Source organism: Pagrus pagrus, assembly GCF_965226575.1.
Source record: "Pagrus pagrus genome assembly, chromosome: 12".
NCBI lineage: Eukaryota > Metazoa > Chordata > Actinopteri > Spariformes > Sparidae > Pagrus > Pagrus pagrus.
This window is the reverse complement of record NC_140196.1, coordinates 18,714,597-18,738,016: the sequence shown is the minus strand read 5'-3', so window position 1 is coordinate 18,738,016 and position 23,420 is coordinate 18,714,597. Positions and strand designations below refer to the sequence as shown.

Genomic DNA, 23,420 nt, shown 5'->3' with positions numbered 1-23,420 from the left:
AAACATAGTCAGTAAAACACAAAAAATTAAGATATTATCATTTACTTTAAGGAAAAAAACATACATGATAATTCAAAATGTAGTGCTAACATTCAGCTCTCAGAGTAAGTGTCTCTTTTGAGATTGCACTTGGCAACTTCACACATTAGCAGCTCCAGATGGTCAAGAAAAAAATCAAATGGTTTAATGTGAAGTGAACTTCTTCAGAACTGTTTTGATTTTTCCACAAATAATCATACTGGGAACTTAAATTTAAAGTAAGATGACAAAAATACTGGGAAACAAATCTGAGTTTGTGTTGGGGAAAGTGCATGTGGAACAATGACTGCCTGTTGTAGGACCTTTTAGTCTAACGTATTGGGCGTATTTTTGCATAAAAGTCATGCACTGTGGCATTTTCAAATAGTGTACACTTCGATGAAGACGGGTGGATATCAGCACATTTGTGCACTGACCTTTCTTGACCATACGTGCGGCCACGGTGTATTGGGTAGAGTCATTGGCCGCTCCTTTGCCCTTTGTCTTCCAGGAATCCTCACGGACCGAAATCATCTGTTTCCTCTCCTCAATGGTCATCTTGGCCTCAATCTCCTCTCCCGCCTTCTACACAGACCAGAGGAAATCGAACAAATTATCAAATTATGAAAGATTATTAAGTTAAAGTGGCAAGTGATGCATGCAAAGCTATAAACTCTGCACAAGGAGGCTGACAGCTCAGCTGTAATTTCAGGGTATTTTCAAGTCATGTTTTTAAAACAGGTTTATGAGCAGCATGAAAAAACAAGATCATGGAGCGAAACCAACAAGCTTTCAAAGACCACTGCATCTACTACCCAAGTAAGAGAACTAAATCACCACTAACAGCTTCACTTTAACTTCATGTGACTCCACACTTTCCTTCATGTAGCAACAGTGTCAAACCAAGCAGCTATAAAAAGATCTGATGCACCTAAGCGTGCTAGGTGCATGTCCTTTCTAACCTTTATACTTTATACTTCCTTATTCCACAGTAGGAGTGATTGCTTTGCACTGAGCTGTATTCATGCAGTCAGAACAAAATAAAAATCAACAGTGCCCAAATTGCCTTTCACACCAGTAGCTGTAAACCAAGCAGACAAGATAAGAGCCCAGTACATGCAGCGCGTTCAAGCGTACCAGGTGCATGTCCTTACCTGACTATGATGGTCAATATACTGACACTTTTGACCAAGGGAGATAGGAGGAGAAAAGGTGGAAGAGAAGACAGGTTCCTGAGGATGTAGAGGTGGATGGAAACGTGAAAGAAAGGAAAGGAGGAAATGGAAGGAAAAATGATGAGCATGCAAGATAAGGAAGGAAGATAAAGGAGGGATGCAAAGGACAGAAGGCCAGAAACCGGGAATGCAACACGACAGTTGTTAAAACTTCTCGCTAATCTTCAACTTCCAGACCTGATCTAAAAGCTCTACGTTACGCTCAACATTAAACAAACATTTATCATAAAATCGAATGCACATTGCAAATATCAATTTATCAACAGAGGTGAAATTTCTATTGAATTAAAAGTGCCATGCATCCACACATAAAAATGCACTTAAAATCATCAAAGGTCATTGGCTACGAAGTAGATTTCTACAGTAAGAAAAGCAGCAAACTGCAGAAGCCATTTTCCCTTTGCCACTCTGTAAGTTGAGACGGGCACAGCTTGTCACAGTCACAGAAGGTCACATATTACATTACCAGTGCAGTGAAATCACAGCTTAAAGCTTACAGGTGCATTAAGTCAAACTGTAGTTGGTAGATTTAATATATAATCTACACATATAATGACTCTTAACAATTCACAGTCACATATTTTTATGAGGCCTTAAGAGCTAAGGTAAAAAGGTAAAAAAGCGGCAATAACTGTCCTGTCCTGCTTGGTAGATAGTTGGTACATGAAACTGCTCACAGCATGGACTGTCGTTTATCTTGAGTAACTAGGCCATGATTTCTGGAGACATTGTTGTTGAGTTTTCAAATATAGCTTAAGGGGCTCTGAGCAGTCATCCAGTACCATTATAGAAGAAGGCAGACAACTGTACAGCTGCTATGTGTATTTTTCATATTGGGATGAACTCTCCCTTTAAAGATATTTTGTTCTCAAGCCAAAACTGCAACAAAAAAAATGGGATTTATGCACTTGAAAACATTTCTATATGACTGTGTATTCATTCTTTAATAAAGCTGTAATGTTGTTTGCAGCTACAAATGTCTAGCTATCACAGAATAAAGATAATTTGGCCAGAATATTACTAATGTTTCTGGTCATTAGTGCTTATTTTACTGTAATGAAGAACTGTTTTAATTAATCCAAAATGCAAAACAAAATTGATTTTAGATTTAACTTTCTCAGTTCACTTTGAAGTTAATTGATTGACTTAATGCCCCGTTAAGACTCAGCAAAAATCTGAGAAAAGCTTAGAAAAGTTCCAGCATCAGCAGCTTCTTCTCTACCATCCCACCTTTAAAGTTAAAGGGCATCCAAAGACCCACAGATTCAGCAGAGTCAATCACACAAAGTGCACACAAAGCTGTGATTGGACAACACAGGTCCCACACGAAGCTGATTGGTTTTGGAGTTGTTGTTAGGGTCTTACCCACAGCTGTTCAGACACAGACACAGACACAGCAGAGTAGTCTTGAACGACCACCCCTTCCTCCTGAGGGGTTAAAAACAGGGGAAGTACTTGGTCAGAGGGAGGGAGGGAGGGGGAGACCATTGTTGCTCTAATGGGTTTTGGGGGTGAGACTGCCTGGAGGATTACCATCCAGGGTTTAAGCAGACAGCTTCGCCCAACAGAATACTAATGTGAAGTAGATGAGCTGCAGAGAAATGTGTAAATCCTGAAATTAGAGGTTATTTGAGCTTTTAAATTAAATTCTAGCTGCTGTTTAAACCAATAGATGCATATAAATACATATAAGTGATTCTTTCCTTCAAATAAGCTTTCAAAGTAATTATTTAAACTTAGCCTGAAGCTTAGCCAAATCTGATCTCATAAAAAGGAGAGTTTATTCCCCAAACCCCAGACTGATAATTCTTCAAGCAGACTGTCCCATATGCTTCCTGGTTTACAGCCTACGGGGGCTGGATGCTACACTGATCTGGACCGCTGGGCTCAAACAACAGATGGACTAAAGGAGGAAATGAAAGGAGCACTTAGCTAAGAGAGCGAGGAGAGGAGCTGGCATGGTAACCATGAAGGATGGAGTGTGAAATGTGGCACTTGTGTTTACTCTGATTACTTTGGTAAAGCTGTTAAACCATTATATCCTTAAGTATAACATTTGTGATTCAAGTATGCATCTTTTAAATCCACTGTCAATAGTACGGGGTGAAAAGAAAAAACTTAACTTCAATCTGGGTCTAATTTTCAACCCTTTTTTTGACCAGCTGTATAGCAGAGATTTCAGGGTTTTCTCTACTTTAAAGCAGCTTTCCATTATGGCCATTCAAACACATAGATAGCAGCTCTTGAAGATGTATAACACATTGCTTATTTAACAGTAAAATCGCATGTAGTAATTCAAAATCATCATGTAGAAATTGCAGATTTCCTTTTGATTCAATTCGGAGGATGACCTACCAACGATTTTCAAACTGTTTTATATAAAACAATGTTAAAACAGAATGTCAAAGAGGACGAGGAAAGATGGCAACATGTAAAGCATCCTATATCATGATATACTTGTTGAGATAGGTGGGACTGCTGAGCTGCAGCGTATACCTGAGCTGCAAAAATTGAGATAACAGCCCAGCTGGTGCAATTGTAAAGCCTTACAGAGTGTAAAATCATCCCCACAGTTAGTCTCGGCCTGTTCAGCTGTTATGTTTTTATTTATGTCTAAAAAGCAAAAACTAAAATTACATCAAAAGCACGAACTGGTGCATCCACACATGTATTTTGTTGCTTGTACTGTGTGCTTTAATGGATGTTGTTGTGAATAAAGTAATACAGAAAAAAATGAAAAGATACAAATTGTAGGCCAGTTAAGATTTAGATATTATACTTGTACTTTAATATATAATACATTTCTGAAGATATCACAAATGTGTGACAAAATGTTGCTGATGTGTCTGAACCAAATATACTGTATCTATATGTGTGTATGACAGGGTTACTGTTGGTGTGAACATGATTTGAGATATTTATTATGTGTAGTTCAGACTGACCTTTTTCTGCTCTGTCTCCCATAGCTGACCCTGCTCCTCGGTGGACGCCACCTTAACCACTTCCTGTTTCTTGTTGATCCGGTTCCTCCAGTCCTCCTCGCCACTCTTCTTCAGCAGTGCCACTCTGACATAAAACAAACAAAATTATCTTCATTAGAGACTGTTCCTCATTACACCTCAACTCCACAAACTCATCGGTAGGTTAGTCATTGTGAACTCATGCTGAGCAGCCAATCATTGCTCAAATACACGGTACATTTACTACTAAATGTTGGGCTGAGTCGCCGGATCAAATCCACACACTGGCAGGATAAATCTGGGTTGGGAAAGTGAAAGGCACTGCTTGTTTATTACCACCACCAAGGTGACCATGAACAAGGCCCTTAACCCGACTGCTCCAGTGGAGCTGCTCAGTGGCCAACAGATCAGACTGTGGTTGGACTTGGCAGTTTCCATGTGTGAATGTGTAACTGTGTGAATGTGATTGAAAAACAGGGCGTTCCTGAAAAAGAGAGCATCGCCCTCAGCGAACACCCCCTGACTAAATAAAGGTTAAAAAAACAAAGCTTGGGGGAATTTGGTATAAGATCATGAATGGGACATCAAGGATATTTTCATTTGCTGGAATGGTGCAAACATAACAAACATGAAGTCATGGGTTTGAATATTTAACTCGATGTGAACATCATATAGCTTCAACAGAGAGCTGAAATAACCTGACACAAAATATATGATATGTGATACTCAGGGTGGATTCACAATGGTGATACATCTTGACTTTATTGTGTCACCCCTAACATTTCTGTAGTTGTATATGATTTTCTTAAATGTCATCTGTCTTATAAAGTCGAACAGAATAAATCTAAAGCTAAACTTCTGCAATCAATACAATTTTGTTTAAAATTACAGGTGTAAGTCTTCATCCAGACCAGCTACTGTATCATAGTGATATCAACTTGTTATGACCATGTAGATCTCGAACTTAAACAAGAGCAGACAGAAGAAAAAACATTGTACCAAACCATGCTACTCAATTTAAAGCCAATTTCAATCACCAAAAAGACACTGGTCAAGGATGAAGCTTAGCAGCAACTACATTTATTTTCAAATGTTTCAAGCTTACTTATTCTTTAAGTAGTAAAATACCAATTACAACAGCGTCATAATAGGAAGTAACATACTCATAGTAACACTGGAATTTAACCCTTTGTCAAACTAGCTGCAAACAGTGTTTAGTTGTAATGGGTTTTGCCATTACTGCTAACACGTGTGCTAACAGGAGAAAATGTCTGCAGGATTACCATGGGAGTTTATTTTAGGCTCTAACAAAAAAATCAAAGGGAGCAAAAACTGTGCTTCGTAGAGAAATTGCTTTTCTTTCAAATATGTATTATTTCCATAGAGGTCATAAAGAAAAAAAATCCTTCAAGGGTGAAAAACCAGGTCAGAGATTTCTGCTCCACAGCCAGCGAACGTGACAGTTTAAAAAGATCTATACAGCGCTGATAAAGGATCGCTGAGGGGTAAAAGAAAGTATGTCATCATCTCTGCAGCTTGAGTGTGGACAGGGCAGAAATTAGGGCATGAGGAGGAAACTGTTAAATCTCAGAGGATCTCTTCAGTCCACACAGGAGAAACACAATGTTGCTAAAAATGTATGTCTCACCTCCAAAAATGTAACAGGGTTTATACTGCAAGAAAGGGCAGACGGTGACTTTAGCCTCGTTCTGTCAAACACTGCAAATTTATGAAGCACTGGCTTCTCACCTAGCCTGCAAAAAATCTCTGTCAGTGTCTGATCTTTGCTGATCTCAGTTTTCACCTTTGTGGATGTAATCAAGGGTGACCTGTCCCTGCAGCTTTGCTAGGCGTCAGGTTTTCAGGAGCACTTTATCCGCATGGCTTTTATTGCTTTTCTTAAGGGTGTTAATAATAGGCTATTATTAAAAAAATGCTTCTTATTTGAGATGCTGTTGTAACAGCAACAGTGAACACAGGGGATACTCTCCTACATTGTCTCTCAGACCGTTAAGGATGGCTTTTGTCATAAATGTCTTTTTGTGGTTTTAAAGACTGCATTACAGTAAAGTGATGAAAATTTCTACATTTTCCAGACCGTTCTATTTGTTCTAATACTACTGTAGCTTTTTACCTGCTTAAATCTAATGACTACCAATGGTCATATCTACAACATTGTCACAATTATGATTTATCTTCTTTCTTTATATATTCTCTATATAGAGCCTTGATGAGAGCGACAAAATGACAGAACGAAAGCGAAACAAAGAAAAGGAGTCTGTATTTAATTGCGGTTTTTACTATATTTTTTAAAATACAGACAGACCCCTAAACAACACTAAACTAGTGTCCTTCAACATATTTCATGTCCTCCTGAAAGCTGAAAGGCTTTGATGAGGGATTGGTTACCTGGCATAGAGACGTACTGTAGTTTAAAAATCGGTACACTGTTGTGACAGGGAGTGACGAGGAAAAATGCAGCGGAGACAGATTGTGTCACATTTAGAGCAGTTCCTGTAAAAATAGCCTATACCAGCCTTTAAAGTTATGTCACTGTTATTCAGCTTTTTTTTTGCTAAATCATCCAGTTTCCTCGTGGCCTGGTTTCAAATGTTCCCAGTCCAGTACTGGTCCACAGTCCAATCGATAGCAGAGAAAAACACTATCACAGTCCAGATCAGCGTTACAATATTCAAATTTGGTCCAGTAAGACAAAATGACAGTAAACCAAATGCACCTTGGTGGTAAGGCACTTTGTGAGGGATCAAGAGTGTCTGAAAAGAAAGAGCACCAGTTTAGTTTTCTATAACTTTGCAAATGATTTCTGTGATCTTTTAATTACCTTAATCAGTGTTTTTGGCAGTTAGTGTCGGCTCCTGGCAACTCAGCCAGCCAACCTCAATATCGGCGGCCATTGACATGACTTGTTTTAAAATGAATAAATCTATCTCTTTCAAACGTTCAGCTGTCACTCACCTCTCCTTGATGGACATCTGTTTAGAGGACATGCCGTCAGACAGTTGTTCTCCAGAATCTGTGGGGGACAGCAGATCTCCAGAATGGACGCTGTGCTTGCTGAAGTCCTCGCTGTGGTCCAAGGGCAGGGACTGGGACTTGATCAGTGCCTGGGGGAAAGACTGGGGTTTGGGAGGTGTCTGCGGAGGCACCTGGGGTTTGGGCTGAGTCTGGGGGGCTGTCTGTGGGTAAGGCTTTGGGAGAGGCTGGACGAATCTCTGAGGTTTTGGCTGGCTTTGTGGGGACTGAGTGAAAGGTTTGGGGTACGTTGGAGGGGGCTGGGAGTGCGGCTGGTGCTGGATGTCCGATGAAGGTTTGGGTAGGGTTGGAGGAGGCTGCTGTGTGAAAGGTTTAGGAAGAGTTTGAGGAGGCTGGATGTTGGTTTGCCGCTGCTGTTGGCTGCTTGAAACGTGAGACACTGTCCTGGATGACACTTTAGCTATCAGTGGCCTCAGTGGTGCAGGATGATCTGGCAGGTCTGAAAGAAAAGTATACAGTATGTCATCAGGTAGATGCAGAATTTTCACTGCCTATTATCGAATATTTGACACCCACAACATTGTAAGTCAAACTAATGTTTAGAATCAGCCATAACATGTTAAAATTAATCTTTTATTCAGTAAAGTTTGTAAACACTGTAAAGACACTTGGTGAGGGTCGAGGGGGAACAAAATATTAATAGTATTAATACATTTGGTGAGAAACTTTCCAACACCCAGGCGTCCGAGTTATTCAGATGTGTGAATACATAATAACTTAGTCAAGCAACTAATAATAATTAGTTTTTCTTCATGCAACAAAACATAATATATCTAAAGCTCAAACTGATGTTGTACATAACATTAGTGATGATAACGATGATTCATTTCACTAAGGTTTTTATGGCTCTTCACACTCATACAGTTATTTTTGATGGACTTTTCATAGAGAAATTGGATATTATCAAGTGCAATTAGGGTTGAATGAGTTTTCAAGATACAATAACCATATCTGAAAATATCACTGTTTCACGATATCATGGCATTACACAATTATCATAATTGTTGTCAGTTACAATTAAATATTGGATTTTTTGATAGCACTAATACGATAGAATTCTATACTGTAAATAAGCAAATGTAAACAGTATGACAATCAAGTATGGGACCGTTAACATCTACTTACAGCAGGTAAAACCTACTTGAGATGATATAAAACAATTTGAGAAATGACAAGAAATGAGGGAGCTGGAAATGAAACGAAGGTTACCACTCAGACTTAACCTGGGAATGTCATTGTTCATGGTCATGTCTCAACCCCTTAACCACAGGGGACCTCCAAAATGTAAGAGTTGGAGGCAGAAGAAACTTATTGTTTGATTACCATAAATCCCCTCAATAACTACTGCTCATCCCTGAAACACAGGCATGTACATGCACACATGCAGGAAAGGAAAGCAATTAGTATAATAAAAATGATGTATGTGTGCAAATCTGTATTAATCACACTATGGGGACAAAAATCTGTTCACAGTTGTAACATTTTGGGGGCAAAACACTTTTTGCCACAAGGAAAACCACAACATCTTGGGCTTAAGGCTTGCTTTTAGTTAAGGTCAGTTGAAGGATTTGACTTAGGGTCCCCAGGGAATTAGTAAATGCAAGTGCTTGTCGCCTCATGATACTATAGCATAATAGCCTACACTTTAGTTAAGGTCTACCCATGCAGAACTAAATAAGACTACAGCCTGCAGACAAGGCTTTCATTGTGTCCCTGCCGTCCTCTACCTGCTTCATGTAAGTGCCAGCCAATTGTTCTGCACTCTCTCACTGAGTGCTTTCATCTTTTTGTGTGCATGCATGGGAAAAGACCACCCCGAGACACATTCTGCATTAGCACATAAAGAAACAGGTCAGGCCTATTAGACTGTAGTATGTGCACGGCCAACCCACAGGCGTAATATGGTGCAAGGGGACCACAGCCCCTTTATAGGCCATGCCAGTGAGCACACACACATCGATTTAAAAATCCTTGACGTCTGTTAGCTGACAAACAGCGTGTCAGGAAAGGGCTTCCTCTTTCTAGACAAAGGGAGCCACGAGGCAAATGCATGGAAAAATATGCTAATTAGATGCAGCTTCAGACGTCTGTCTCTCCTTCACACTCTCTCTCTCTCTCGCTCTGTATCAGCCAAATCAAACACCCCCAGCTGGGACAAGTGTGTGTGCAGCCGGCAGAAAGCAATCGTGCGTGGGAGCACGCTGCATAAGACAATGAGGATAACGAGAACAGCTCCCTCCCAAGACATTGCTTCCTTTTTTTTTTGTCACTCCCTTTTCTTTATGTCAATTTCGTTTTAATTTCTCCCCCCAAATCCCTCTTTTAGCTCTCAGCTATTTCCACCTCTATTATTCTTCCCCCACTCCTCTCCATCTCTTTTCTGTGGAAGACATCAGAGAAGCCTCCTACCTGAGATGCCAGTCTGGCTCCGACCGCTGCTCCTCTCCTGTTCCTGTGTGGAGGAGCTGTGAGCTGCCTCTCTCAGGTAGCCTCCTCTTCCTCTTCCTCCTCCCTCTGCTCTCTGCCTACTCTCCTGGGAGTCTCTGTCTGCGGCTCTCCAGCTGGGCAGAGGCTCGGCAGAGTGCTGAGACTGGGGATGCTGCTGCCGCTGCCTGCCGTCCCGGTCCCTGTCAGGGGAGTGAGACTTTCCCTTAATGCTCCCGTCTTGGCTGTCTTCTCTGGCTCCTCCCTGCTGTCTCCCCCTAACCTCCTCTTCCTGACGCTCTCTCCTGCCCTCCTCTGCCGCCTCCCCCTGCTGCCTGTGACCAGCAGAGGTGGTGGGAGGAAGAGGAGCCCCCACTCTCTCTTGGCTCTCTGGGAGGAGAGGGGAGGAGTTGAGCTCAGGCTCAGGGTGGCCAGGGTCCCCACTCTGGGTCATGGAGAAATACCTCAACGCCCTCTCCTGGTGGCTGTTTGTGCTGCTGGAAGCCTGTTGTTGGGCAGGGATGTAGGGGATGGCTGTGGACTTTCCTGGATGGACAGCGTCATTGTCGCCGCTGCTTCCTGGCGTGATCGTTACCGCAGTGACGGAGGCTTGGGAGGTGACGGCTGCAACAGAGCGGACGAGGGAGGCTGACAGAGGCTCCAGTTTGATCTCACCTCCATTTTTCAGCTGCAGGAACAGCAGGAATCATGTCAGAAAGTCGGAATGACAACAAGTGAACAACTAGAGGGATTGATATTTAGAAGGGATGGATTACATGTGTCTGAAGCAGGGAAGTAAGAGATGAATAGAGGTATGTGTGGGTATTACGGAAGGTATTATCGATGAATAGTAAGATGGATGGAAGAATAAAGTGGGGCGACAAAAAGGTTGAGAATGAATGGATGGATGAGGGGAAGGACGGCAGCAATCAAATCAAATTAGGGAAAACATTTCAGGTTTGCTCATGAAGCTACAGCAACTCTCTTTCATTTACAAAATGGCAGCAAGAAGCACAGACAGTAACACAACTCAATCATAAACCTACCAGACAAAAACATTTAACCTCACTTTTAGCATTTTCCTTAGATGACATTCATAGACATCTAAGGTATGTCATTCATAAACTATTTCAACACCAAAATGGCTTTAATCTAGCCTGGATCTGGTGCAGTCACATCTCCATTTTATTTGTGTTCATAATTGCTTGTTAACCAGTCTCATTTCCCATATATGCTGGCATTGTGACTTTATGGGTCATGCTAAATTGCATGACGAGTAAAGTGAATAAAACGGTTGTTTCTGCCTGTCTTATCCACTTTGTTTTTAACCTGAGGTCCACTTTGTCCAGGACTAAAATTCCCTTGATAGTTAGCCCCACTGGTTCATCAGGCTGACACAAGTGAATAAAGGCTAATCAAGTGATGTTCTTTAAACTTTTCGTACTGCTGCATTCACTTGCTGCCCATGCCTTAAAGAAGGTCTCTGAAGGAAATCCTTCAAGATTAAACAGATGTTTGCACAGATTTGAGTGCGTGGATGCTTTTTTCCATTCAGACAATATTTGGTCACAATTAAAATGAGGAAATAGTGCTGTGATCTTACAGAAAAATAAAGAAATTGGAATCTTTATCAGAGTATTAATGATGGCCCTGGAAATATCAAAAAAGTTCAGAAAATAACCTTACACACCTGTACTATAGCCTTAAAGGCCAGAAAAACACAATATTAAAACTGCATCACTATTAGCATTAAAATTAGGACACTAGTACTGACATGTGAGCCATCTCTTCTTTCAACAATACCAGCAGAGATGCTTAAACTTCAGACTACTGTCAATTGAGTTTGGTTGCAGTTAAAGGTCTATATTGACCCTCACACATTTCTGCACACAGTCAGTATCAAGGCCAGATCCAACCATATACTTATTCCCTTGATAAGCATTTCCCTTTTGCTAGTTTATTCAGGTTGGGAGGAAGCCTGAATAAACTAGCATTTGCATTTGCATTCAAGTAATCCCATGCTTGTTATGCAAGGAGCAAGCATGTCACTGAAGCTGCTTACATCCAAAAATGAGGAGCCATGAAAAACAAACAAGGCACCTTAAACATCTACCACTTAGGCAAACTCATTTCAAACTTTAAAGTACACACTGGGCTGCATTTATGAACAACATTAAGCTCAGAAACTGCCATATCACTACAACACAGGTCACTAGCTGGACCGATCATATCAATCAATAACGGGATCATTCAATACGACTAATCAGAAGCTCCGTACAGGCAGCAGAGGTCTTACGTGTTCTCCCTGATTGGCCTCTAAGTCACCGTTACACACCGCAGAGGGCTCCGCTTCCTGTGTGGACACCAGTGATTGACTATGACTCACAGATGAGAGTATGCTGCAGGTGATGTCAACCTGTTACGAAGCACCTGATACTGTGTTTCTTGGGACAACATGTTTGGGTTACATGGAACATAGAGTACAAAGTAATACCAGGTATTTCTGTACTGCACTGGACCTGTGCTTAATTGTCTGTGTAGGGAATTATAGGAATTACCTCAGAAGATATTATATCTATGTAATTTGTTGACATGTCAGGTGATTTTCTTGGCAACAAATATGGAAAAGTATCACATCAAGAACATCATCATTAGCAACAAAATGAGAACGAAGGGTCACAAATATACTCCATCATGCACTCTGGCTGTGGACTACTGTTTATCAACTGACAAAATGGTTTCCCTAAAGACAGTATTTCAGAGTTTCCACATGTGAATTGTTGGTGATTTGTGACATCTAGAGGCGACTGTATAAAAAAGCAGAAGCAGAATAAACTCTATGACCCCTGTTCATTTTGTTGTATCTCAGAGTCATCCAGCTGCAAAGAGAACCATGTAATTTATCCATCACGCATCAATGGAAACTCCTGCACTGCAAAACACTCACTGGAGTGTAAGTGACCTGGAAATGAGTCGTCTGTTGCTTCAGGCCTGTTTACTGTATGAATATCTTGCATGCAAATGATTTCAATTAATTTAAGGCGTCGTCTGCACATCTATTCTACCGGGCTAATCTGATACTCTACACCGCTTTTGGTATGAAATTGTGCTAATTAATTTGTAAGTGTTTCACACAGGTGCTCACTACTGTAACTTTATATTCTCTTTAAAATGTTGTCATATTTATTTTTTGTGGCAGTATGTAGGATGGTGTCATCAAAGTTGTTTGGGGTAAGAATACATAGAAAAAGTGATTCTAACGTCAAATTGTGAAATGAAGCTGCAGTCCTTAATGAAAGTGGACTCTAATTCTATGGACCCATGGACTACCACATTACCTATTCAAATGTGTAAAATCATGGAGAAAATGTGTCCTTTTCCTCCTTTTTTAAACATTTAAGAATGTTTCTGTTCCAAAATAGGTTGCAATTTTGTGATACATGCAGTAAAACGACCAGTGGCATATTGTGCTTCCAAATGTTGCTCAGAGGTGTAAAAGAAATGTATTAGAAGAAGTAAGAACTTCATTGATCTTGAACGCATCTTGAAAGTCACTTTTTTTTAAATGAAAAAGCAACTGTTTTAATACGAGAAGTAAAACCTTTTTTACCTGCTCCACCTCTCCCTGGGTAATAGGTTGAGTCTGAAACCGAGCGTTGGCCCTGCGCTGGCGGGTGTCTCCTCGGCCCCCCTCGGCGGTCTTGCCTGTAGTATGAGAGAGGCGGTTGAAAAGGGCCATCTTCTCACTCAAGCTGAGGGTGGACAGGTCAGGTTCGTTGGAGAAAGGGTCCTGGCCATCTCCTTCCACACCAGCACTGGGAGCTTGAGCTGGTTTCTGGTGCTCCTGGGTCTCCCTCTCCTGATCCTGGACTCCTAAGCTTGGCTGGGAGGAGGCCTGGATGCTGGGTAGAGACAGAGGGATGTCAGCGCGTGAGAAATGGGTTTAAGTCTTCTAAGAGCCATTTGACTTAAAATAAAAGCACATCCTGTGGACTGGAACGTGTTTATATATGTGCATTAAAAATGATTGTTCAACTATTAAAACAGGCAACATCACCATCTCTGAATCAGGGCGGCAGAAATATTCGATTGAAGTATCTAAGATTTTAAATATGGGGGCTGTAAAAGAGAACACGGTGTCTAAAATTAAACAAGAGACTGCCAAGAAAACACAACATCCAGTTGCCTTTGATCAACTGTAATACTTTTAGATATCCTATGATAAAATGACTGTCTTTTTTTAAATGTATTTTTTAAATGAAAGTTTTAAATGAAATAACTGTAACCTGCCTCTCCTCAAACAAAACACTTAACTTTTCATAAGGAAAATGTATTATACATGCAGTCTTAAAGTATCACAAGCTATTGTCCTCCTCTGCCTAATCTCAAAGAGCTGAACATGCATGTAAATACCAGCAAGCAGGTAAACAACTGTGACAACTGTGTCAGATTACAGACACAGCAACAGAGACATAAGTAGATCAGCACACATATGCCAGATAATCATATAATGCACTCGGATGTTTGAAGGGGATGTGGCGATCTCTCAGCAGTGTGCTAAGTTAAACCACGGTCGGTAAACAGACAGCAGGACACGTGAACTCAGACATGCAGAGGGCTTTAACTGGCTCAACCTCTGACCTTTCCATGAGATATGTAACTGACATTTGTGACCTGCATGTGAGGAACACTGTAAGAGGGAATGCTTGGAAACTGGACATGGAACGTAATGAATGAGTTATTGTGTAAACGCTGACTTCCTTCCCCTATATGGTGCACACAGCTAAGAAGCAGCACATGAGGGGGCAGAAATAACAAGGTAAGATGAGCTGGAGGACCAGATCAGCTCTGCAACCAGGAGAGGGAGATGGAGAGTAAAATATCTCCATGGTTATTTCTAAACCCATTGAGGTCTATTTACCATAATGATTCCATTGAAGTGACATCTTGAAAATCATTTAACTTGGATGGTTTTCATGTGATAAGGTCATTCAATAGGTTAAATGTATAACCACAACCACATATATACTACAGGGGTACAATGAGCATTATTAACACACATGCAGATGCAAAGCACATGTAAGTTAGCAGAGAGGCTGAGCTGTACCTGATGCTGGTGCTGACTACAATGGGGCTGGGGTCACTAGTTACATTAGTGTAGATGCCCAGAGTTTGTGATGATGTAGTAGGATCACTTAGAAGTGGAGAAAAGGGAATATTGATCATAAAATCATGTGAAATACAGATAATGCAAGGCAGAAAAATCACCAAGGAGGAGAGGACACAAGTTAACAAGAAAGACATGAAAGTTGACAGAGGTGTCTGAAGATGAAGCAAAGGGGAGATAGAAGGAAAGGATAGAGGGGGAACAGGCAAAAGAATAAAAATAGACAGGCCAATAGTATATTCTCATCAAACTCTATGATGTAAAATACAGTTACACAAGCAAAATGGCAGCTCTACCTTGACGCGTTGACCACCTCCCTGTTGGTGACGGGCTGTGTGTGTGAGCGATCCTGAACTCTTCTTAGACGTCTTTCCACCGCAGCGTTTCTAGAGCGCGGTTTAGGAACATCTGATGTCCTTTCCAGCTCCTGGAAGAATATGTCACCAAAATATTAGCAATTTGATTTGAAAGACAAAAATATCTAGTGGAATGTCCATGGACACCTATAACAAAGATCCAGCCTTTGGTTCTGAGGTAATGGATTTAAAATATTATTCATTCAAAAAAATTTGAGCCTGACCAATACTTGATTTGTTTATACTGAAATTAGCGAGTAAAACATATAATATATTGACCTTTAAGCACACATTTTTGCAAATGACCACTCAAACACTTGTGACAAAGATATGTAATAGAGGCAAGATAATTAACAGTTTATCATCATCATTATGATCTCTAAAAAAGAAAGTTTTCACTCTGATACTGATATACAGTATCTGTGATAGGCCAATATTGGCCAATTATACAATAATCTAAAAAGTACACAGTAGTAATCATATGTCCTTATGATTAAAGTGTACATAAAATAGAAAGTGTACCCTGAAGAGAGACCTCTTGGCAGCCACACTCATCTTGGCTCTGTCATCCAGTTTTTCTTCATCTAATGAAAAAAGATTTGTGTTACGTGGTATTACCTGTATTTAAACTTCTGGAAATTACTAAAATGTAATTAAAATAAATCAAATAATTTTACTTAGATATTGTGCATAAATGGAACAAACTGAATTTACCTTCAGGCTCCTGTAACTGTGATGGGCTCAGACGAGACCTGCAAAAAACACATCAAGCATCTGCATTTAGATTATATTTTTCAATTTAACAAATCCACTGGACATTATCATTATCTGAATGCCAACTTCGAACCATGCTCTGACATCCAATTTACTGTACTGTTCTTTGTAAATAAAATGATTCTGAAGAGCTCCTGCAGATCAATACAGAAAGTCCCCTCCTGTACCTATCTGACTCCAGCCGCTCTGCAGAGGTGATGGGCTGAGTCCTAAACCTCTCCGACATGCGACTGTCTCCTGGAGTGATGTAGCGACGAGGCCTCCGGGCACTCCTGTCCCGATCACTGCTGGTAGCCGGATCTACCTCCACTGCTGACATATCTACTTTAGTAGTCTCACTTTTTGTGTTGTATAGATTTAGAAAGATTGACGAGGACAACAAAGAGGAAAAATAGAAGTAAGTAAACTATTATGTTGGTTGGTTTTGAGGTTGTTTTAGTAGATTATCAGTTTACCAGAAACTGCACTCAAGTTAGAAGAACACACTGATATTGGCACACACTCTGAGCATAACTGCAACCCAACAGTGAAGAGCCATTACTCAATGTTATCATGCAGCAGCAGACAAATTCCAAAGGGTAACTTGCAAGAACTGACTCTAACTTGCACAAGTAAGTTAAGCTCTTCAATAAACACAATAATAGTAGATACCATAGCACTATGACTCACCACATTTCATGCCACAGAATTACTTTCTATCAGCATTATTTTCTTGGATGATTGGATTATTTATTTGCAACAGCTTACTAACACAGAGTGAGACAGTTATTTAGCAATGCAACATAGAGCCCATGCCAGTGGACCTACAGCTCAGGTTTCCGGTTGGCATTTTCCAGATATGAGTGTCGCAGCTGTGCTACTGACACCCTGGTGTCCAGGGTGCCCATCTCCCCATTAGCCACCCCTGATGGAGGAGCAGCCCTCAGTGTCTCTCTGCTGGCTGCTGCCCTCTCCATGCGATACATGGCAGAATGCTGGCTGAGACCTATATCTGACTTGGAGCGGGTTCGTATCTTGGGTTTGGGCCCTCCGCTTATCTCCATGCTTCTCTGTTTTGCTTGAGGCAAAGAGGAGCCCTTGTGGAGGTAGACGGCTGAGTCAAACCTCTGGGGCGCTAATGGATCGTGTAGCTGCTGCTGTCTCTGAGACTCAAAGTCTTCCTCTAGTTGGGGCTCTTGTTGTTTTCCCTGGGAGGCTTGCTGCTGACTTGGAAGCACTTGCCTTTGGGGTTCATACTCCGGCTGTCTTTGAGACTGTTGTGGTCTGAGAGGCTCTTGTGGCTGTCTTGAGTGGTCATTTGGATGGTGCCTTTGAGGATCTTGCTGTTGGATTTGAGCATCATGTTGACTCTTTATGGGTTCATACTGTTGTTGCCTTGGAGGCTCTTGCTGCAGAATTTGGGGCTCTTGATGGTACACAGCTTCAGAGGGCTGATGCTGTCTGGGCTGCATGTTAACAGAAGTATGGGGAGGCTGCAAAGATCTAAATACTCTCTCCTCATGGCTGTCATGGCTAGAGAGATGCTCTCTCCTTCTTTCTCTGATCCTCTCAACATTTCTCTCCCTTCCCCTCTCCCTTGGTCTCTCTCGATCCCAGTCTTCCTCACCTCGACCCCTCCTCCTCCATTCTGGGCTGTAGCTCTGCCAGTCCATGTCTTCATGCCGGCCCCTATGAATATCATCCACGCTCCTTTCTCTCCGGCGGATCTCTGAGGGCAAAACAGCTTTCCTGCTCTTAAGCAGGCCCTCTGTCTGGGGCTCTTCTTTAAGGGCCTGCCTGGCCTCCAATCTTGCCTCCCTGTGGGAGGCATAGATTTGGTCGGCACTCACTCTCCTGCGTGGTTGTACCTCAGGAGGTCCAGGAAGTTTGGCAGTGGCAACTGGGGCAGGGATGGCTAAATAGGGCTGAGATTCCACAGCAGGGCCAGAGTACTGGTACTCAGGAGCAGAGGGAGGCTGGGCTGTTTGACCTTGGGCAGGATGGTGACCTGGGCTGGGCTGAGGCTGGGGAACAGTCCTTTGCTGGCTGGGTTCTGATCGCTGTGGCGTATACTGAGCAGTGTTCCCCTGCGTACGGTGTCTGTTAGCCTGGTGTCTGTCTGGACTCCAGTCAGGAGGCCTCTGGACAGTTTCATCCCTGGACAATCGTTCCTTTACTCTGATTCTTGGGGAAAGGAATGGATAAAGGGACACTGTGATTCCAGTTCAATTAAAAAGCTCCGGCACTCTCTAAGCTCCAAACTCAACTCAATCAAGATGTGATAAAAAGGGGCATATACCAAGCTTTTCTTTCTCCATGGGCCACAGAAGCTGGTAAATGATAAAATAAACCAGCCACAATTTTACTCTCTGACAAGAAGAGTTGAGTGGTGTATCTACTGTAAAAAATGATCGCCTACTTGCCCAGGTGGCCTTAACACCTGAAGTTCAAAACTAAAATTACTTAATTTCAATTTTGCACAAATTTAATTCAATTCTATTCAAATTTTATTCTGGCATATCGCAAATCATGCCCCAAGTGCACATTGTGAAACATATTACACAATGGTTTATGACATGAGACTATCATGGGTCCACCTTGAGCTTCCAAATCCTGCTCTAGAATTGCAACAAGGTCAAGTAGTAGCATGTCCTGGGTTTGAGTCTTATTTCACACAACTCTCTCTCTCTCTCTCTCTGTCTCTCTCTCTCTTATGTCTGCGTGCCAAAAAAGTAAGCCAAACTATTTTCATCTACAACCTTCTGACCCCTGGTAGCCAAAGGTTGCTCTAATCTCATTCAAGACCACTAAGCCAGACATAATTGATGGGCCTCTACTTTATCTGACATGGCATGAAGGACTTACACAGTGCTCGTGCTACAGTACATGGTTACACACTAATACTAGCCAGCATAAGCAGCTGATAAGGCCACAAAGGCAGTCTCTGCCAGTGGCAACAATTGGACTTTTACACTTCCTAAAAAGTGATCAGAATGTCCTTTTTGAGTCACAAACAAGTGGACAGAAAAGGAGCGAGTTGGTTTTTCTTTCTTTAGAAAAACTGTATCACTTATTTTTGCAAATGCAGTATTAAAGACATGCTGTTGTTTATCAATCAAGCTTAGTAGCTCTAGTAACAATCTTATCTGACAAAGCTGGCCATGCCTCTATAAATTTCACCTGTTGATAAAGCCCAAAAGCTATGGGCCTTCATCCTTCCACAGGCTATCGGCAAGCCAGCTATGTCTACGAATCTGGGCCACAGTCTGCTCCAGAAATACATGAATACCCAAGGACCTGAAACCTGAATGGATAAGCCTCCAGCACCACTCAGATAAAATCAAAGACTTCTGTTAATCTGTTTCTCCCTAGAATCCTTTCAGCATGAAACCACATCAAAACATAGATGCAAGATCTTAGGAGAAATGCATGGCTGATCCCATGACACTGTCAACGTCACAGGGTGCAAGTCTCAGATGTAATTTCATAGGGGTTAACAGGCCAAAATCTGAGGAGGGGGGATGTTAGTACAGCCTCAGCTGACAAGTGCTGAGTCAGTCTGCGACTTAGTGACGACTAGGTCAGGGCATCAAGCTGACTAATGTTGTCACTCCATCAACTCTGGTTCACTACCACCACTCAGCTGCTCATGAAACCCAGACCACACACAGCCATACTAATTTTACAAGGATGTAGATGGAGAGGATGGTATTGTGCTGATAATAAAGTGTTAAGTTTTAAAGAGTTGTGGGATGTTTATAGTGTGAGATTGAAGAGTTGTGACACGAAGTGGGTCAAGTATCTCTGTTTCCTGGAACTGCTCTTGGTCTTTCAAGGGCAAAATATTAACAGAGACTGTTTTGTGAGATTTTGGCTCAATAAATCATAGATAATACCATGTTTTGAGAGAACACAAAGTGCAATTAGTGTCCTAGGCCTAATATATAATGAAACACGAGTTTAAGGAAGGAACTCATCTGATTACACTCAGGCTGGGCCTTAGTTTGCTTTTTTGGCAGAGATGGTTTGATAAGATTATAGTATAATGAGCATAATCGAAAGTCATAATCACAAAAAAGTTTCTTCAGAAAAAATATGAAAATTAGTGCATGTATTCAGTAAGTCTTTTGAGGAATAAAGTTAAGTTGTAAGACTAAGTTAGGGATAAAAGTTTGTCAGTTGAAACACTTGTTAAACGGGAGATCACGACACCAGTTATTAAGAAAAGTATTACTGAATGAGATATGATATTGTACTATTATAAAGTATTTCTACTGGAACAAATTAGCTCCATGTCCACCGAGGACGTGTTTTTAATGTGCTGGCTTAATATCTGGTAACTTTCCTATTTTTAAAAAAAGGTGTTCCCACCAGTATTATCTGCAGATTTCAATATGTTTACAACTTTGTAAGACCTATAAAAATGCTTTGAAGACTTTTAAAGCATCTTTCATAATTTTGAATACCGTGTGTAAGAGGAATAAATGCAAGAAAAATAAAATTCCTGCACGGTTTCCAGTGGTTACATGAAAATATTGTAGAATTAATTAACATTTCCTTGAATATAAAGAGCAAGCTGCCAGCTTTAACACATGTACCCGGTGGACTACAGGGCATTGTGAGGGCTTCACACTGATGGCATCCTGAGCAGACAGTACCTTGAAGGCCAGCTGCAGTCTGTCAGAGTGTCACTCTCTGAGTCTGTGTTGAGAGACCAGTCGCTCTTTGACAGGGCGGCCAGGCTACAGGATGATGGGGTGACAGTGTCAAACCCTGAGGGAAACTTCTGATCATTCTTTTAAAGATCAGAGCAAAGTGAGCTGCACCGATCAGCTGAACCATAATCAGGAATAAAATATGTTGCAGATGTTGTGCAGTTTGAGGATGAGTTTAAAATGTGCTGTGCTGTGTATGTGTTGGGCAGGTGTTCATTAAAGATTTGCCATTAAAGTGTAGCTATTTTCAATGCTTGCAAAAATCTTTTTTTGCTAGTGTCACTTCTTTATTATTCACAGGTCTACGGACACAGAACATTGTGTAAATTATCTCTGCTTTAATGTCATCAAGTCAAAATCTATCTGATTATTTACTTGACAAACATTCACAATTATCATTCCTTTGGTGGTAGCATATTCAAGTTTATAATAGATTGTGATATAGACTCTTTGCTAATGAACCAAGCTGCTGGTGAATCAGTGTTACCTCTTGGACAAGCACGGAAATCATATCCCCTCCAAAATCCAACTCTGCAATTTACCCTGATGCCCTACAACCTTTCCTTGATGAGCTCCCCAGAGCGTTTCTATGTGAAACTGGAGCAAGGCAAGCGTAACAGAGCTGGAGCCACAGTCTAGAAAGATCCTAATACTGGTGTGGTGCAGCAGGCTAGCTAGCTCAGCAGCAAAGACAAGGCAGTCCAAACTGACAAGTTCATGAATTTTGAGATTTTTCCTTACTTCTGCAGAAACCAAATTCAGTTTGAAGTATTGCTATAAATAATTTTCATAAATGTTGTAATGATCAAAAATGCATGTAAAATGCCTAAGTTTTAAGGAGCTGGTGTAAATATTTTCAAGAAAACAGGGGTTTGTGTATTTAAACTCTCTTGGACTACATGTAGTCTAACGTACATTGTAGACACAACATCAGACTTTTCATGAACAGATAGAAATACCCATTGAGGAATTTAATTGCTTATAATAATGATCCACATGGTTTAAGACCTTTTGTAATGCTCAAATGACTAAAGTATCTCCATTGAGTATGAACAGGAGTCTTTTTCAGTGTGCTGACATAGACTTGTCTGGGAATACACATGCTAATGCATGCATAATCCAACATGATGCTAATTTTAGCATCATGTTGGACTTTAAAGGTGTATTTTTATAGGTATGCAAGTTAGACTTGCAGTGCAGAACTTTTGTCTCCCCCTCTGGCAGTGAGAGCAATTACACAAACACTGTCGATGAGCTGATGACGCCAGAGGCTCCACAATATTCGTATTTGCTCGCTATGGTTCCTCCCCCCTTCAGCTCTGGCAAACCAATAGTTGCTGGCTTACATAAAATGCATTACTACCTGTGCACAAGTGCGGGAAAGTCACCACAGACTTCAGATTTAAAAGCTATACATATTGCAAAATACAGAGAGATATATCTAGTGGTGACAGGCTAAATCTGCATTGTTTAAACTCATTTGGCAGTGGCTTAAATGTAACGGACGCTCATTTATATCAAAAACTTCTGCAATGCAGGTTGAATTTGAATTTGTTGTATTATTTTAGTACAATCAGGTCTTCAGTAAGAGTTATCCACTATATTTTGTCTTGAGTCTTGTCTTGCAGTTTTCATGTATTTTCTGAGGGCTTTTATAAACTCACCCCTGCCTGTTGAGGATGCTCTGGGCCTGCTGCTCGATGAATAAATCCCCAGGTGAGATGCCGTAGCGTGTGGAGGGCAGTGAGGCCCGGCGGGCAGTGCGAGGGGAGCTGGGCACCGCTGCGATGCTGTAATCCCTGTTGGAGGCGGGGCTTGGCTCCTGGTGGGTGTCGTCCTGGTGGTGGTGATGCTGCTGCTGCTGTTGTTGGGACTGGGATGGATGCTGCTCTTGAGTTCTGGTTCTAGATGTGATTGAGCGCTCTTGAGCCCCACCACGCCGGTAGTTCTCCATGTTCATCACCCTTTCCTGCTCCGAGAATCCTCTCGGCCTCTCTTGAGTGGGGGCTTGGTTTGAGTGGGCGGGGCTGGAAGTGGAAACAGCAGCAGGGTCGGGGTGAGTCCTCATGTAAACTCTGCCCACACCAGAGCGGTATGGCACCCTGGCCCCCCTTCCTGGGTCCTCAGCTTGCTGACTGTCTCTGTCTCGCCTGGCAGCCATGTGTCGGTCAGAGATGTCTGTATCACGCCTGGAACGGTAGCGTGGTGTGTAATCGATGTCCGCCTCCTGATCAAGGAGGATGCCATAGCGCTCTGACAGCTGGCGCCGACGCTCGGCTTTGTAGCGGGCGATGCGCTCAGCCTTGGAGCTGAGGCTGGTGGTGTCTGTGGGGCCAGATGTGGGTGTAGAGGCGGTGGATAACGTTACTGGGTCAACATACACCACCATTGGCTCTGGACGACTGCTGCCAACACTGCTTTTGACCTGCGGGGATCTGTCGTGAGATGACACCTGCTTCTGGGGTGCCTCCAGCTCCTCTCGACTGTAGCGCCTCACTGTGGTAAATAGTGGAAATACTTAATTACTTATCAGCAATATTCCTTGAGAAGCAAGAATTATGCTGCATCTGGTCACACAGAGGTTATTGTAAAACCAGTTTGTGACTTCTAAATACTATTCATGCCAAAGTCCAAGTCACAGGTACAACTGAAAGCTCATGAATTGTATATTGGATTTGCTGTACAATAGTTATTTAGTATCTATTTGGTTTAAACAGATGCCTCATGTCATGCAACAT

General features: G+C 41.7%; 1 protein-coding gene across 5 annotated transcripts in view; it reads right to left on the bottom strand.

The window, feature by feature from the left end:
- svilb (supervillin b) overlaps positions 1 to 23,420 on the bottom strand; it is a 52,672-nt gene that overhangs the window by 14,094 nt on the left and 15,158 nt on the right. For 2 of the 5 annotated variants that reach the window (XM_084368035.1, XM_084368038.1), the window contains 15 exons: positions 22,347 to 23,178; positions 16,796 to 18,151; positions 16,156 to 16,326; positions 15,929 to 15,966; positions 15,737 to 15,798; positions 15,155 to 15,285; positions 14,799 to 14,885; positions 13,302 to 13,593; positions 11,988 to 12,044; positions 9,677 to 10,379; positions 7,190 to 7,706; positions 4,196 to 4,319; positions 2,619 to 2,681; positions 1,173 to 1,250; positions 456 to 603 (listed from right to left, as the gene is read on the bottom strand). In XM_084368035.1, the coding sequence (XP_084224161.1) occupies positions 456 to 603; positions 1,173 to 1,250; positions 2,619 to 2,681; positions 4,196 to 4,319; positions 7,190 to 7,706; positions 9,677 to 10,379; positions 11,988 to 12,044; positions 13,302 to 13,593; positions 14,799 to 14,885; positions 15,155 to 15,285; positions 15,737 to 15,798; positions 15,929 to 15,966; positions 16,156 to 16,326; positions 16,796 to 18,151; positions 22,347 to 23,178 (4,659 nt within the window). The remainder of the gene's footprint in view (positions 1 to 455; positions 604 to 1,172; positions 1,251 to 2,618; positions 2,682 to 4,195; positions 4,320 to 7,189; positions 7,707 to 9,676; positions 10,380 to 11,987; positions 12,045 to 13,301; positions 13,594 to 14,798; positions 14,886 to 15,154; positions 15,286 to 15,736; positions 15,799 to 15,928; positions 15,967 to 16,155; positions 16,327 to 16,795; positions 18,152 to 22,346; positions 23,179 to 23,420) is intronic. The other 3 variants (XM_084368036.1, XM_084368037.1, XM_084368039.1) reach the window with 3 other exon arrangements.